This window comes from Cyprinodon tularosa, unplaced genomic scaffold (genome assembly GCF_016077235.1).
Source record: "Cyprinodon tularosa strain WSP-4 unplaced genomic scaffold, ASM1607723v1 ctg71, whole genome shotgun sequence".
In the NCBI taxonomy this organism is placed as follows: domain Eukaryota; kingdom Metazoa; phylum Chordata; class Actinopteri; order Cyprinodontiformes; family Cyprinodontidae; genus Cyprinodon; species Cyprinodon tularosa.
Genome location: NW_024039463.1, coordinates 2,230,156 through 2,248,508, shown reverse-complemented (window position 1 = coordinate 2,248,508; position 18,353 = coordinate 2,230,156). Strand labels below are relative to the sequence as shown.

Sequence of the window (18,353 nt, the reverse complement as noted above, 5' to 3'; positions counted from 1 at the left end):
ATAGGTGGTTCCCCGCACCATCTCACCATCAGTTTGGGGGTCCTTGGCCTGAAAAACGTTGAAGACCCCTGCCGTAGAGCCGTATGTTGTAAAAAGTGAATAAACCTGTTAACTAAATGGGAGTAAATCTATTATACCAAAACAATGTGCACTTTGTAAATAAAATGATGAAACAGAGTTTCTGCGGGTCATTAAAAATCATTCAAATATTATTCTTTAAATTAAGGCCTTAATTGGCATTAAAACTCGTTAAATGTGTTTATAGTGGCATTTAAAATACTTTATTTAAAAAAAAAACATTGATAAAAACAATTTCAACTGCTTGCAGTTGATCGCAAAGCCGTATGTTCGGAAAAGAAGCTTAAGGCGGAGAAAAAGCTACAGGATGGAAAAAGCAATGCAAATTTCAACAAAAGTGGATGGAAAACAAGGAATTCGGGACATGGTTGCAGCCTGTCGATGAATAAGATGACAAAAGATTTTGCTGTGTTTTACTGTATATATATATATATATATATATATATATATATATAAGAATCATGGGTACTTTTTCATGGCATTTAAATCTGCATTTAAAGAGCATTAAAAAGAATTAAATCGGAGTTACCCATTCCCATATAAACCCTGTGAAATCAAAGGTTTCTTCTGTAACTGCAATTAGCTCTTTCAAAGACTTGGTGATAGTAAAGTGACCCAATATAAAAATAAGTTTGACACCACTGCTGTAGAATAAGACTTTGATTTACACATTAAAAGACTTACTGCTGGCTAATAACATTTTTATGTAATCCTTTAATATTTTACTGCCTCAGGTTAAAAACATTATACCTCTTAAGGAGAACTGGCTTTTTTTTTGGCAGACAGTTTGGCTCTGTCCACTTTACAGCATTGAGTCAGTAGAAGGTCCATCTTTCTTCCTTATAAGATGGCGTGTTTTATAACTTAACTGGAGAAATGACATCAGTTGACTGGAGAAATGACATCAGTTTGGTATTTGGCCCTCTTCACACTTCTTTTTTAGGCCAGTCTAGTTGACTCTCATCAATCCACTCATTATTTCCTGTCAGGCTAGGTTATGTGTTTGTGTAGACCAGAAATAGCTACTTGTTTAAGAACTATTTTCTATAACTTTTTATAGGCTGTGGCTTTTTAGGGAAACCAAGCAAAGGTTGAACAAACTTTTAAAGTACTCAAAGTGAAACATGTCACCAGTTTCTCACATTTATAACCTTTGAGAACAACTCATGGCTATACAGAAGAGGCTAATTTTAATAGTAAGCAACAAAATTTATTAAACAAGCAAATATGTGCTGAGATGGTACACTTTGAATTTGCAGCGATAAAAAGTGATTATGTATGCACCTAAATATCTAAGTTATTAATGATCAGTTTAGATATCTTTCAATTCTAGGAGCTATTTCTGTTGCAGTACTTAGAATATAGTCTAATTTTATTTAACCTTGCACACTGTTCAACAAAAGGCAAAAAAATGCTTGGTGATCAAATATGCATGCATGTAATTCGAGTATATACTGTACATATACATATGAAAATAAATAGAATCAATCATTTAGATTAATATGTGGGTATTTAAGTTTATGCAACTTTCTAAGGCACACCTTAAAATATGTGCAAAAAGAAGCAGCAATTACATTAAAACATTGATTATTACAGCAGTGGAGGTGAAGCACCTTATTGTTGCTGCTTAAATTTTGGGGGGATATCACAGGAAATAGAAATACTATTCTTACTATTTGTTGAGGTGTTTCAGTTTAATACGAAATTACTGTAGAGAGAAGATGAGAGGACCTACTTAAATATCAGTATATTCTTTTCAAAGTAAATCTGCACATCTAAAAGCAGCTTTAATATGTCATTCTGACCTTCCCCATTCTGCCTATTATTGAGCATGTTTAAAAACTTATGTTAAGGCTACAGAGATGAATTGATGCTTAGAAATTGCTCTCAAATCTATCATCAGTATTAATTTGGTTTACTTTCAGTCTCTTAACTGGCCTTGGTCTAGAAAGGGGCTCTTCCTGTTGTCTGGCTGTCCAGGCTACTCCATTTAGCTCAGAAGATTACTGCATCAACTTGAGCAGGATTAGAAGAGAAGGAATAGTTCCCTTTGTGACCTGAGATAAGGAAATGAGAGTTGTGTAGCATTTCCTTTGAACCTTTTCAGTGTGTCTCTTATCATTTTAATCTTTAAACTTTTTTTGAGGGAGAAATTCTTATATAAATGCAGTAAATTGGTCTCTGTGATTCGTCTGACAGTAATCTTTTTTTTACATAGCAATATGCTTTAATATTCTGGGTGAATGATTATGAAAGCCTGATGGAGTTACTTGATGGTGAATGTTTAATGTTTACTCTAAACTTTTTAGCTGCAGTGCAGGGGCTCTGCTAACCATCTGCTGGTTAATTAATATCTTGGAGTGCGCAGGCTTCATGCACAGTGGCTCTGCTGCCATTTCCATCGGTTCCTAAGTAAATTAGAGTGAGACAAAAACTCTAGATTCAAGCTTTGTTATCGAATTATTTCTGACATCCTCCCCCGAGACCGCAATTCACAGCGAACTAAAAGGCTCCAGCAAAGTACAGCATGAGCAAATTAGTTTGTTTTGTTCTTATCTTTTAGCAGGCCTGCTGGAAGGGAAAACTGGAGATTTAGAGGTTGTTCAGGGAAGCAGCCTTTTGCAAAGATTACAACCAAGTTCATGTTGTCTCTCATGATGATGTAGGTTTTCTAACTTTTTGCGTAATCCTGCTTTTTTTATATTTCATTTTTATTTTATTTTTATTTTTTTTACTTTGTGTTGTTTTTTTTGTGTCCTGTTTTGTCCTGGGAATAGATGTAGCAGAGTTAGATAATAGCCCAACAGATTTGCTTTCACAAGCAGAGCATTGACTGTTGCCATAAGGCTCTGCTTGGTACCTGTATATAAAACTTTATTGAAAATGATGTTGTGCCTAATCCTAATCCATTAAAATGAAATGTGTCCTTTCTGAAAATTTGAAGGCAGAAGTTGTTTGATCCATTTATAAAGTGTGGACAAAGTCAGCATTGGATTTTAGGGAAAGCACAAGGATCACAGGAAGGACACTTTTCCCCATTTTTTCTAAGGAGGGGCATTCAAATGCAGATTTAAAACCCCAGACACATTAGTATAAAGCTGGAATGTATGGCTGCTACCTGTACATAGTTCTGATAGTAATGTCCCTTTGGAGACATGAGTTCCCTAACCTTTACTGAGGTTCTAATAAAATGGATAAAGAGTTTGCATGCAGTATTCTGAATCAGAATCAACCCCAAAACCAGTTGATCTGTTGACTGTGCCATCCTGATCAGTGACCAGGTGCACCAATGGAGATTTTTTCTTGTGGATCCAACATACAATAGACAAAAAAAGGCATAAATAAACACAGAAACAGTCTGTTCATCAGGTCAAGCTCAATTTTATAAAAATCTTCCTATCGCCTTTCATTACATATAAAACTGGAGCTCTAAGCAAGTTTTGTCCTAAGGCATCCGTCAAAACAAACTGATTCATACTAGTTATGCAGCATATAATTGGGTCCAAATTCAGATCAGTTATATTAATTGAATGTGTTTAATCTACTGCAACCAGCTGGGAGTTTAGAGGACTGAAGCAATGAAAGAAAAACAAGGGAGATTAGAAAATGTTACTCACAGCAATAGTGCTGTCAATTACTGTTCTGAGAATGTGATGTTAATTACAGATTAATTACCTTACAATACTTTTGTTGAAATGAAAAAAGATGAAATCTTAAGTCAATGAAAGCAATGGTTCAGTAAATGGTTGCATTCAGGAAACACGCTAGGCTAGACAAAGAAATGCTATACAAATCTGATTTTTAAATATCTAATGAACCGTTTCAGGTACAAAACCATAGAAATCCAGATCCTGTGATTTTGTATCTGCCTCCAACAGAAAAAAGAATATTGAGACAATACAAAGTAAGGCCTACTTATAAAAGGGGAATCAATGAAAAAGTAATTGAATACAGTAGTAGCCCCATGAATTGTTTTGTGATGGAGACATTGCTAAACAAAGAAGCTCTTTAAAAGGTGTACTACCTGCTTAAAAAAAAGAGAGAGATGCACTGCAAGGCTAATTCTCTATTCCACCAGGCCATATATAGCCTTTGTTAAAAAACAGGATGATATTTAAAGTAAATAGTAACAATAGATTGATCAGTGTCTCTGTCCAGGAAAGAAGTTTCTTAACAGAGAAATTTCAAACCAAAAATACATTCAGTGGCAAAAAATAACAGAGACAAAAAACAAGGTTTATAGTAACACCATTCCAACAATACGGTGTTTCAAGAAAGAAGGTCCAAGGCAAAAGCACCAGTGAGGCATCCTTTCAACAGGAAAAAGACAAAGACAAAAAACACACAGTCAACAATGTTGATTTTGGTAATAAATGAAAAGTCTCTATGTCCTCCAGCAGCTTAAAGCTATAGCAGCATAACAGCTACAACAGCTCAGAATCAGTTAAGTCACCTAAACTGTTTGTTTTGTCTGAAAGGACGGCCTTATCTTAAAAGTAGACAGGGTTTCTGTCCCACAGACAAAAACAGAAAGGTGGTTCTCCTTGGGAGGGATTAGTTCAGAACGAGACTAACTTCGGTAAATCGACAGTTTTCAACATTTGAGAAACATTTCAGTTTGCAACTTTGGTTAGGTTAGGGGGATAAGAAGAAAAATGTTGATCCAACTCACCTACTGTTTAGCTTTAAGACTTAATACGTGGTAAAGATTAGAACCAGCTTTAAAACTCACAGGATGCTGTTGTATTGTACCACAAACTGAAAATGTGTGTGAGGGTGTGGTCTTGTTTTACCTACAATGTAAAGAACATATTTTGCAAAATATCCTACATGCAGGGACTTAAAGGTACATATGGGGACATTCAACTGGTCCCCATATGGTAAAGTTATTTTCTTTGGGTTGTTGTTATGTTAAGGACTAAGGTGTGATTTCATTTTAGGATAGGGTAAGGTATATTTGGGTAATAGTTATGTTTAGAGTAAGGGTCTGGGTTAGGCCATAAAAATGAATGCAAGTCAATGAAATGTCCCCATATGTCATGAAAACAAAGCGGTGTGTAGGTGTGTTGGTTAGTCAGATTTCAGGGAGAGATATTAACATGCAAAGTTGCTCATGTTGTAGAAGACCAAGCGACAACTATGCTATAAGCCAATGTATGTTAAAGCTTCTGTGTGTTAGAATGGATCTCAATGGAAATATTTCTGCCCCCAAAGATCACTGACTTGTGGTTTATCTGAACCATCACCTCCCTGAGGGTGATTTTTTTTTTCCTAACTGAATTTCCTCCATGAGGTTTCCTGTTGTGAAAGCTATTGTGATGTTGTTCGCACAAGTTGACAACACTCAGTTTCTAAGGAAACAGAGCACAGCAACCTCATTTGCAACACCACTGACAAATGTGGTAGTCACGTTGTGGCGGCAAAGCTCTTCTTGGGATTTTTTTTTTTTCTGTGAAGGTGCTGCTGAACTGCTTTTTCTTTGGTTTCCAGTAAACAGTCCTCCTTTGTGTGGAAACAATGCTTTCTGGTGCATCAGTGTTCTTTTGGGTTTCAGAGTTTCCTTGAGGGTTCAGTGTTTTTATTTTAACTGTTATTTTGGTTTTTGTAATTGGGATTTATACTTCTAGCCCATCTTACAGAATATCAGAAACTACCATGGGGTGGAAGGCAGAGATCTGAACAGTCTCTGGTGCCACGTGGAAGCATCTGCATGTGTTCACTTCTGATTTGCTAATTTCATTAATGGAAAAAAATACTTTAGTTGTAGTCACATGAGTTTAGCTTAGAGGTCCATCCTTGTTCTTTTTCCAGTCTATGGAGCTGTGTGTAGCGTGGTGTAGCTACTGAGCTCCTCCTCATGAATCTGTGAGTCATTTCCTTTATGAGAAAAATAAACTATGATGTGATTAAGGCTACATTTATGTGACTGAGTTGCCTCCCTTTCTAAGCGGGTGGTCATGGCAGGAAGCAGACTGTTGAGTTTACTTTCAGCTCAAGAAGAGCAACATAAGCTTAGTCACAGTTTCCATGCTTCATTAAGTGGCTGCTGCTGAAATCAGATTCTTCAACAGTCACACTGAGGCCAGTGAAATCCTTCTGTGCGGCCGTCAAATTGTCCCTCTGTGTAAGACATCCACCATCCCTCTGCAGACATGTCGACTAATGTTGCCACACATCACAGGAGTAAAACCCAGGAAAATTTGCCTCTCAAATTGAGCGACTCCTCGTTATCGTCCATCTGTCTGAGTCCGTGCTTGCGAGCCGCTGTAACTGGAATTTTGGATTATTCTCAGCATTCTCATCTCCAACTGTCTGCTTTAGAAGATAGGCGACCCTTTCTGTTGTCAGGTGTTTCTCTCTCTTACTGGCAGTGGCTTGAGTGTTCACCACATGTTTTAAGAGATAAATAAAAGAACACACTCCTGCGCTTCTTTGACACTTGCCTTGTGGTGTTTAAACTGATCCACAGTTCAACAGATATGGCTGATATGATCTCTGGTGACAGCTAAAGCAGTTCCCTGTTTGCCATCTTGCAACCAACTTTACTTTCTTGAAGACATTTGAAAGTAAAAGACGGCAATGAAAAATTCAGTGAATTCATAACTCTTGCTTCAAGTTGTGACATATTTTGAAATCAGTCAGGTTTACCTGCATGCATTGGGCTTATATTTATGTATTTAAATGATGCTTTGTTATGGCCAGGGAAGTTTGTAAGTCTGATTCTGCTCTACATCCTGAGCTGTATTTCAGTGAGAACTTAAGTAAGAAGTTTATTAGTGTTTATATTTGCAAACAGAACTCTTGTTTCTGCTCTTTCTTCCTCTTTGCTCTGGCATTACTGCTCTTGCAAACACCAGTGAGGCTTCGCTCCAGAATGAACTGCCGTCTAGAGGACGGCTTTACTACACTGAAAGAAAATCCTTTTACGAACATGATATCAAACAAAGGGACAGTTTGTAACAAATAATTAGGCAGAAGGGGATTAATTTGTCAGCCATATGTGACCTGTGTCTTAAAGTTTCTTGTCAGTAGAGGATGAACAAAGACACCCCTATATCATCCACCCTTTCACTTTCTGTTGCATTGGTTGACCATCTGTACTCTTTGTCCAGTGAGAGCATTGGAAAAAGAAAAAATAATTAATAATGGAGTCCATCAACTAGTCTGTCCCGCCAGGCACAGGTAGTTGGCTTGTTGGTTGTCCTACACAGGATAAGCTCCGTTGCAACAGTTATCAGTTACTGTTTGTCTTCATAAATGGTTTACAGTCATTTTCATATCTTTTTTAACGGCTATGTCAAGGGTGAGTAAGCTAGGTCTGTCCTCTTGGTAAATGGTTTGTTTGTTAGTTATCCTACACTAGACAAGCTCCAAAAAAACAAAGCAAACATGAGTTGTCAGCGGCTATTTTTCACAGAAGTCATACCAGCTTGCGAAATTAGGCTTCTTTCATCCTTTTTTTCCAGAGACATTTTCATGGTGTTTATCTTTTATTTTAGCAATTTTAAAAAGAGTCCCTACCTTTTAGAAATAGCAGATTTTCACTCCACAGCTTCTGTAGAAGGCCTCGCACGCTCTGTAGGGAGGTATGAGTCTCTTGATTGTAATTCACTTTGTACACCACTAGATGGGGGTAGTTCTTACACACTGTCCCTTTAATCAGATTGAAAAACATTTTATCTAACAAACCATTAATCAACAATTAGGTTTATGTCCATTGTTTGTCCACAATAAAAAATCATTGCAGGCCTTACTGTGATATTTTGAGGGTTGTTACCAACGTTAGAAAGTGCTGCAATCACAATGTTGGTTGCAGCTTGTGCCCATCCTCTTTTCTTCTCTCTGTCCCCTGTGCTCCCTAATCTCTGTGCCCTTTAGCAATTTTTTCATCAATCATTTTAGCTTTATATATATATATATATATATATATATATATATATATATATATATATATATATATATATATATATATATATATATAATTTTATTTTGATTATTGTTTTTCATTCTCTTTCATTATTTATAGCTACTTACTTTTTTTCCTCACGTACAACACTTTGAATTGTCTTGGCAGTAAAATGTACTATATAAATAAACTTGCCTTGCATAGCATTTGAGCAATGTCAGTTGTGTCCAATGTAATGATCTGCTACCATGAAACTATGCAACTAGCTAAATATTACATTACAAAGAAAAAAGCTCACAAAACCTTAAATGTATAGGCCAACAATACTTTCAATTTAAATAGTCTCTTGCAATTTGAACATTTTACAAATTGGTATTGCCATGATGGTAGACAAATATTCAATAGAATGAATAAGTTCACCTGAATTCATTAAAATATTATGCAAAAAATGTGTCTATTTCAGTAATGCGTTCTTAGATTACCCAGGGAGGGCAATATATTTGAAAAGTTGATTTTGATTTCTTTAAGTTATGACAACTGATATAAAAACTTTCTTTACATTCACAATAAATAAATAAATTAATAACAAGAACGCTAAAAATCCAATCTTTAAATGTACTGTATGATTATGCTAAATGGTCCCAATGGTTTATCTTAATTCAGTCCCATTTAAGAAGCCAAATGTTCCTACCTGGCAGAACAGATGATGCTTTTGCATTACGATAAAACAGTAGATGACCAGAAATCTCTGTCTACCTCAGACGTGTTAATGAGCTGCAAAGAGCTGCAAAATATAATTTATATATAAATTAATATAACTTTTTTTGTGTACTTCAAAATTTGTAGTTTTTTTTATTTTTTATAAACTAGTGAAATAAACAGCTGTTAAAAACTACACTGATAAAAAGGTACAAGTTTGGACTTTTACAACCTTATGATACACCAAGTTCCTGAAAGCTCTAACGACAAACTACAGGCTTTTTAAGAGGATTTATCAGTAGGTGTGTCAGAGGAAGATTGACAGGAACATGCACTTTGGCTCACACCACATTTATTAACAAGACCTTAAAATGATACAGTTTAAATGGTTGTAACACTGCTAATAATGAGTAGATCTAATGATTATATGTCTGATGGGGGTCCTAGATGTATAGGGCATTGTTGCTTTCTACTTTCCTTTAGCATCACAATCCAAAAACCCCACACAGTCTTTTTCTAACTACTTAAACAATGTTAAATTGTGGATGACCTCAAACCTTCTGAATCTGAATGAAAGTAAAACAGAAATTATAATATTTGGTTGTTGTCCAGCAGTTTTTCCTCCTGGCTCCTTGGGCCCTCTTACACCTAACATTCGATCATTAGTAAAAAATCTTCGTTTAATATTTGATGACAGGTTGAAATTTGATCGCAAGGTTAGTTTGGTCGTAAAAAAAACAGCTTTTACCAGTTAAGAATTTTATCCAAAGTGGAAGGGTACCTGCCACACAGAGATCTGGAGACTGTAATCCATGCTTTTATTAATACAAGATTGGATTACTGTAAGTCTTTATATGCTGGCTTGGACCACTCACTTTTACACCATCTGCTGTGGGTACAAAATGCATCTGCCCGTCTCCTTACTGACACACATAAACATGACCACATATCTCCTGTTGTACCCTCGTTGCACTGGCTCCCGGTTGTTTTTAGGATAGATTTTAAAATTTGATTGTTTGTTTTTAAGGCTCTTAATGGTCTAGCTCCCCAGTATTTGACTTAGCTTCTCCAAATCCGTGCCTCGGCCAGAACACTGAGATCTTCTAATTAGTTGCTACTGGTCATGCATAAAACCAGACTTAAAACCGAAGGTGATCATGCCTTTATGGCAGCGGCACCGAAACTCTGGAATAACTTACCTTGACATATTCGATCGGCAGGCTCCTTTTGAGGTTTTTAAATCCTCTCTAAAAGTACACTTCCTCTCCCTGGCTTTTAATCAAGTCTAAGTGGACATCTGGCAAAATGTTATTTTAAATTAAATTTTTTTATTTTAACATTTATTTTAACTGAAAAAAATGATCCTACTATATTTTATCTTCATTCAATTTTTCTTTTTGTAATGCATTTATGTATTCTAGCCTTCAGTTTTTATCTTATGTTCCTTAACTGTGATTCCTGTACAGCACTTTGGTCAAACACGGTTGTTTTAAATGTGCTTTATAAATAAAGTTTGAGTTGAGCTGAGTTTTGGCAATTTTAAGGTTGTAATTGATAGTATGATGTTTTTTTTTTTTTATGTGTAGAAGGTTGTTTCTGTTTGTTTCTTAACCAGAGAGACAAGATTATGCTAACTTCAAAATACTTTGATGGATCTAAGCTTGTTCAATGTTCAATGATGTCAATCCTTGTCCTGGAATAAATCCTACAGACCAAAATTGGATCAGTGGCTTCAGAAAATGGCATCAGCTCTTCCTCTGAAAGGAATTAGGGATGAAGAGCGATATGGGCAAATTTGAAAAATGTCCATAAGCCTTTCATTTCATTCATTAATGGGTTAAGTTTGTCTAGGCTGCTTAAACTATAAAGATATAGGTTAGGTGTGCATTAACAAAATAAATACCACAGTTTGCCTAAGCTTATTCCTGATATTTTATGTCTTATGTCTTAACTTTCCACTGAAATGTTTTGGTCCAGCTCTCTGTGATCAGCCGATTTCCTTAGCATTGACCTTTTGGTCCTTCAGTGTGTGGCAAGCACAACACGTCACACAGATTTCATTCATGAAATTTTTGATGTCAGACGGGAAATGTCATAAAAACTTCTCATGATCAAGCCTGAATTCAGTGTGAATTAAAACAGGCCAAATAGGAGGAAGCATTTAAGATACTGCATGGAATAATTTTAACAGAGAAAAAGAAAATGAGTTGGTTAAAGAAGTGCAGAAAAGCGGCTTCACATGCTGAGGTAGTGAGTTTGTTCCTTGGCAAAAGCTGATTTATTACACAACACATTTAACAGACTATGTCCTCTCTGTCAATCGACAGACAAGGACCCGAATGCTACACACTGCGGGATACAAGAAAAAAACAAAACAAAGTCCAACATGCTGAATATCAGACCAAACCACTGAAACACAACGCATTCATCAGCATTACCACAATACTTTTTCCTAGGAGCCAACGCAATTATCGCGGCGCCTTGAAAGAAGATGATTTTGGCAAAAATAAACACTATTTTGAGCATATATGTTTTTTAGAGAATAAAATAACTTCCAGTCTGATTTAAATTCATATTTATTACGATGCAATTTAAAACATCAATATTTCATTTACATAAATGTGAATGTATTACAATATGACAGCTAATTATTTCTATATAACCTGTATGTGGTTTCCATGCCATGCTTTGTTATCAGTGCTTATTTATTTCTTAAATTCACAGCCACAGTAAATTTTCATTGGAAAGTTATCCTTATGTCGGATAAGTAAACAAAGTGTGCGCTTGATTCTTTGCAGGAATCCTCTTCTCCACGCTGGTGTTTGGACCCGCCTGTGGCTTCATCCTCGGATCTGTCTGCACTAAATTCTATGTGGACTTTCTCTTCATTGACACCAGTGAGCTCATCAGTCCCACCATTATATTGTGTTTCTTTTTATGTTTCTATTTCAATGCAACTCATTGATTTATTCCATGCCTTTTGCCACAGGTAAGCTGGGCATCACTCCAGATGACCCGCGCTGGATCGGAGCCTGGTGGGCAGGCTTCCTGCTTTGCGGTGCCTTATTGTTCTTCTCGGCTCTCCTGATGTTCGGCTTCCCTCACTCCCTGCCGGCGAAGGACAGGGATGAGGGAGCGGAGAGTGAACAGGTTATGCTGCCTCCTTCTTCCAGCCAGGAGTATGAGACTCCAAAGCCCAGCAATGGGGTAGTGCTCTGCCATGAGGCTGCCAACAGCCCCACCTGCTGCCAGCAGCTGAGAGGTGAGCATGCAGCACAGAAAAGCACAGATTCACATATAAAATACATATAGAGGGGTGAGGTCTTCAACCACTTTTACAAAAAAAAAAAAGGATACAGTTTTTTTCATATAAATATCTAAAAGTCTTTTGTGCCCAGAATTTATTCATCTTTATTAGTTACAATTGCAAGTATTTATTAAATACATTTGTAGAGTTTTACACAAACATAGGCCAACATTTATTCCAATATTCTTACTAGCTATGTCATAATCTGAAAAGAGAAGAGAAGCTAAGACCTGCCAACGATAGCCAGTTTGATCAAATCCTGAATTTTGATTGGGCTGGATTAATGCATAAATATAGTTATTCTGAGCCACTCTATTGCAGCTCAGCTGTGTGTTTTAGGATTATTTCCACTGTAGAGGATGAAGCTTCTCCACTTTTCCAGCCTGAAACAGAATCTCCTACTTGGTTACATTTTTATTTATCTTTTTTTTTAGCCTCCCATTAACTGGATAGAGTTGACAAAAGGATAAATAGACATGCATGATGCCCCCACCACCATGTTTAACTTTGGAACTGCTGTGCAATTTTAGTTTGACATCATACACGTTTGCTATGTCCTCTGTTCGACATGAAAAGAGGTTTAAAGGAATTGCTTGTGACTTTCTTTGAACAATTGGCTTCTCTTCTCTCAGTCTTCCATAAAGTCCTTCTGTGTGTTGTATTCTACTAATCCTCATGCCGTTAACAACCATTCTGCCAGCTGAGCTGAGGATCTTTGCAGCTCCTCCAGAGTTAGCATATCCCTCTTGGTATGGTGTTCCAGTTAAGGTTAACAGCAGCTGTTCTTGACCCTTCTTTTGTAGATTATAGCTACAAAAATGCTCTGTTGTGGCTTTGGATGCTTTTTGATGTCTTAACCTGAATTAAAACATTAACTCTGAACTATTGGTTCATTAATTTTCTCTAGCAAACATCTGAAACCATTTAGTTTACTCTACGTCTCATTTACTTTGACTTGATAACAGAGATGGTCACATAAAATTTGCATTAAAAACATTTCTGTGTGGCTGGATAAATATATAAGGTCAAATGAGAATAATTACATTTGCACATGTTAGAGAAAATGTTTTTACATGTTTTATATGAGCAACATTGTTAGAATCTGCGTAATGATCATGCAAACTAATTTTCTTCAATCATATTTGATCATATTTGTCCTTTTGGTTAAAATACCTATTTTTCTATTATTGCAGTATTCTCTGAGTTATAATTTCTGTGAGTTGCTTTTTAAACTCAGATGATAGAATAAGATTTGTCAGGACAGTAGGGCTCATCCTGCCTTTTGTGTTTTACCATCAGTGATTCCTGCAGTGACAAAGCACCTGCTATCCAACCCTGTCTTCACCTGCATCATCCTGGCTGCCTGCATGGAGATTGCAGTGGTTGCCGGCTTCGCTGCCTTCCTGGGGAAATACCTAGAGCAGCAGTTTAACCTCACCACCACTTCTGCAAACCAACTGTTAGGTTTGTCCATCAGGAGCGCATATCATTAGTTAAGCCTCAAGCTTGAATACATGAATTCCTGTGTTGTAAACATGAATCTCCCTTTTCTGGTTAAGGCATGACAGCTATTCCCTGTGCGTGTCTGGGTATCTTCATGGGTGGCCTGCTGGTGAAGAAGCTGAACCTCTCAGCGCTGGGAGCCATCCGCATGGCCATGCTGGTCAACCTGATCTCCACTGCCTGCTATGTTTCCTTCCTGTTTCTGGGCTGCGACAACGGGCCAGTCGCCGGAGTCACTGTCTCCTATGGCAACGAGTAAGAAAGACACTATCCGCCTGTTTTTAATGACAATAGTGGACTGAAAATTTAAAGGCAATTATTTTGGAAATAATCCAGCCTCTAATCTGTCCCCTGGTAGAACTTGGTTCATTAATAGTAATCTTTTCAAAGAAGAACCTATTATTCTGGATGGGATAAAAGTTTACTTTAGAATAGGACTTGATTGTTTTTCATTTATTTTTCTATTCAATTTCTATTTTTCTACAGAGAGTCAACAAATCATCTAAAAAAATTATAATACCATACAAAAGTATTTACAGCATCTTTGCTTTTTTCCTCATTTATGCCTCATTACATCCAAAAACATCAATGCTTTCCCCCAAGTTTCATACAACAGACCAACAAAACGTTTTGCATAATATGAATATAAATTTTTCTTTTTATTGAGGTTTTGAATCTGTAAATTTGGCCTGCTGTTTTAATGTTTAATAGAACCATCTTTTGTTGCAAATACAGCAGCAGGTCTTCTGGAGGCTCTTATTGACCTGCTTTGCCTGCTCTTTAGAAAGTTACTAAAGCTCATTCAAAGCAGATAAAAAAAAGCATCTTTGTCTTCTTCATCTTTAAAAGATTTTGTCTTGGATTTTTAGATTCATATTCTTTCCTGGACATTGCCGCCTGGGCAGTTCTAACATAAATAATATGCTTGGATCTAAAACGTGTAGCTCTGAGTTAGAGCTGATTTTCTGATGTAAGGTGAACCTTTGCTCCAGCTTCAAGTCTTTCGCGCACTCATATAAATGTTTCCACCAAATTTTTAAGATTTATGTACATTTATTACATTTATTTAGCGTTTCAGTTTATTTTAACACAAACCTATTGAATAAACTTTACATGCTGGATATTCATTTGTATGATAAAGCTTATTTATTTAAAATACACAGTTATCAGATTGAGAATCAGATTTAGAATAAATAAAGCATACTTACTCAAAATTAATACTATTGAGGGTCTTTATCTAAAATACAAAATGTTTTGTGCAAATTTAATAAAGGTAACCAGATTATTATTCAATTCAGACAATTAATCGTATGAATTTGAAATAAATACACTAATTAGCATAGAACTTTCTGAAGGATTGGTTGGACATGTCCCCACCAAAAAATTTTAAATGCATAGACTCTGGCTCCCAACAATATGTCGGACAAATTTCTAAATTAGATTTTGGTCCTTTTAAAGGAAAATAATCCCTGATGCAGCTAAAAGGGAAACTTCCATCAGTCAAACCCTATTTATTTGGATGGATGGATGAATGAAACTGAAATTGTTTACACACTAGGGAGGCATGATATATTGCTGTTGGCATTGGAATCAGCTGTTATTCATGCTTTTATTCATTCATTATTGTCTAACTACCCATAGATATAAATATCAATATATTTTGGTTCTTTTGTGTTCTCAACAATAGGAAAGCATTCAATAAAGATATGTTTGAGCTCAATTTTGCAAAATACAAACCCTATTAAAAGCGTTTTTGTCAAGTAACTGTAGGTCTATCAGCCACCACCCTTAGAGTGTCTCCATCAACTTTCATCACAAAGTTACACCCTTGCTAATTAGTAGTCATTTTGATTTGATTATTCTAAACACACAAACCTGAAAGTTATGTATTTTAAATAAATAAGTTATATTAAATTATTGGATACGATCATGTAATGTTTATTTAATAGGTTTGTTTTGAATTTATCTTAAAAGAAGGTAAATGGTAAAGGTAAATTTTTTTTTGTGAAAAAATTCAATAAATTGAAAACGTTGGGTGTTATTTATTGAATGTTGCCTTTAACAGGTATTCTTCCAGGATAACCCTGCATTTATCCCCAATCATCTTTCCATACACCGATGCCATTTTCTTTCTCCCTGCTGTAGCTTTTTTACATTTGTAACAAAATAGAGCTTTGATCGGTACATTTTCCACATGTATGCTCTCTCCTATCCATCATCTTCTTTCCACTTTCCCATAAAGGCCAGATTTACGAGTATATGATAATGTCTGTAGCTTTGAGTTGCTACAGCTCCTTCAAAGCAGTCAAAATGACATGGCTGCTACTTCTTAATGTTTTACATGCTGCAGCCTGTTAGTTTAGACCGATTGCTATGTGTTATAAGGTTTGAAGATATGGAAGTCTGCCCTCCTTTTTCCATATTAAAAATATTGAAAAATATTATATTCAAGACATAGGATATGGTGATAACTCTCCTGCTTTAAACCCTCTATAACTTTATCCCTGACCTGTCTGATTTGCTTTTTAGTCCACATGAAGTTAGTTCATTGGTTTTCATTAACACACCTTTGGGAGCCCTTATGTTGCTAAAGCAAATTTCTCTCTCTCTCTCTCTCTCTCTCTCTCTCTCTCTCTCTCTCTCTCTCTCTCTCTCTCTCTCTCTCTCTCTCGACAGATTTAGGATGTTCTAGTTTGACAAAGAACAAACTTAGTTATGTCATTCTCTAATGAAATCTCCAGATAACAGAAGCACTGAATATGCACAATGAATAATACATATTTTGTTCATGTACATTATTTAGTGTAATCACAGTGATTAGATTTATTTTGAGCTGTATGAGTCATTTTTTTCTAATAAAGGTCAACAGTGAAAGCAGGTAACAGCATCAAGTCCCAAAGCTCCCAGAGTCAGCTTTATTAGATGTGACCTGAACAATAAAAATGCAGTTCACCTCTGTTTGTTAGGGTGCAGCGGGCTTTCCATTTATACAAACAAATCTGCATCATCTCATTTCATCTATAAACAGGATTTCCATTCAGCCTGGCTTTGCACTCCAGAGGGCTTCATGAGCTGAATGCAAAAGCTTTATTGAGTCAGACAGCAATCCAATGAAGGAAAATAACTTTGATGAAACAAACCATGGCAAGATGTTTTAGGCAGATGACTCTTATTCTGTCATTGTCGGTGTTCTATATGCCATTTGTTTCATGTTTGTCTTTAATAAATCCTTCTGTGACCCTTAATCCTCAGCCCTGCCATTGTTTTTTTTATGCATTACCTGTACATACTAATAAGTATTGAAATCTGCTATGCTAGTAAGCTAAAGCTTATTTAATATATTCTAAACTAGTTTTTTAAATTAGCAAATTCATCTCTCTCCAACTATTTCCACCTTATCATAATAACAGTAAAAGCTTTATAACATGTTCATTAGCATATTCTCACCATGAAAGTTTCTGAACATCCAACAAAACACATATAATGCTTTTAAAAATAATTTCCTTCTCATCAGTTTAACCAAGTTTATCCCCATGGTTCTTATACAGTAGATTTAACTGAAGGCCCTTTTAAAATTACCCACTCATGTACTATATGTCTACACTGACAACACCAAAAAAAGCATATAGTCATGTTAAAATTCAACTATATACAGCAAGTGTTTGTCCTGATAGTTTTTACTTTTTGATTATGAAAACTACTTAAGCGCTGGGCATGAACAGCAGACATAAATGTTATATACTGTCACCATCTGCTGGCAATACTTAATTATACATGCATTCAATTGGAAGCTAAACAGCCTTAGCTCCTACTTCAGTCAACACCAGCGTTTATAATTCTATTTCGATGGCTACTTCTGTCTTTTCCCTTTTGTCTTTAAATATTTTTTTAGCACTTTCTCATATTTGAACTTGTCCCTGTGTCTCTTTTACCACCCTGAAGCAACCACATAGTATTAAAGGATCCTCTAAAGGCTCTGCTCTCAAACTGAAGCCTTGGTAGCCGAGAGATGGCTAATAAAATAGAAATGTTGAAAGTCATAGTATATGGACTAAACCCCTTAATATTGCTGTACCTGTACAGCTACTTTGACTGGACTATAGAAAAAATTAGACCAATAAATTCATTGTTGACGTTGCTAATTGAGAATAGGAAAACCTGTAAACATAAAACATGGACTAGTAAATAACCCTACTATAAATTCTATTACTTTTAACATGGTGATGGTGCAGGAACTACTCTCTAAAATGTTCCAGTTCATTGTTCCCCCAATAAATAAAATGGGATTTTCACCCCTAACCTCTGGCTTGGCAATAATTGAAACATTTGCTTAAACCTATTTCCTAATGTGTTTTTTTTTCCCTTAATCTGATATTTTTGTAAAGTTGTTTTTTTTTTACATCTGTAACAGGGAATGCCAATTAATGTAGCCCAGAGATGGGAAGTAACGAAGTACAAATACTTCGTTTCTGTACTCAAGTAGATTTTTCTGATCTTTTTACTTTACTTTACTACTTATTTTTATGGCGACTTTTTACTTCTACTCTTTACATTTTTAGACAAATATTTGTACTTTCTACTCCTTACATTTTAAAAAATTGTCTCGTTACTTTAGTTTTGAATCATTTCAATGGAGTTACCGTTATTATTTTTCACGTCATCAATACCAAATTCAATCTAATTGGATGGGAATCTACGTTGCATTTGACGCACCACTACAAGATGAATTTAACAGATTCGGCTGTATTCATTCGCGGCAAATCATTGCAGCTTGGTGGCGGTGGCGTTAGCATAGTAGTATGGACGACGAGATGATTGAAAATGAACACAACGGAGATCTAGTCCTATTGGCAGACATCC

General features: G+C 35.9%; 1 protein-coding gene across 1 annotated transcript in view; it reads left to right on the top strand.

The window, feature by feature from the left end:
- slco3a1 (solute carrier organic anion transporter family, member 3A1) overlaps window positions 1-18,353 on the top strand; it is a 48,672-nt gene that overhangs the window by 26,793 nt on the left and 3,526 nt on the right. Inside the window, exons 3-6 of the mRNA XM_038268875.1 lie at window positions 11,482-11,580; window positions 11,673-11,945; window positions 13,290-13,454; window positions 13,550-13,748. Coding sequence (XP_038124803.1) covers window positions 11,482-11,580; window positions 11,673-11,945; window positions 13,290-13,454; window positions 13,550-13,748 — 736 coding nt within the window. The remainder of the gene's footprint in view (window positions 1-11,481; window positions 11,581-11,672; window positions 11,946-13,289; window positions 13,455-13,549; window positions 13,749-18,353) is intronic.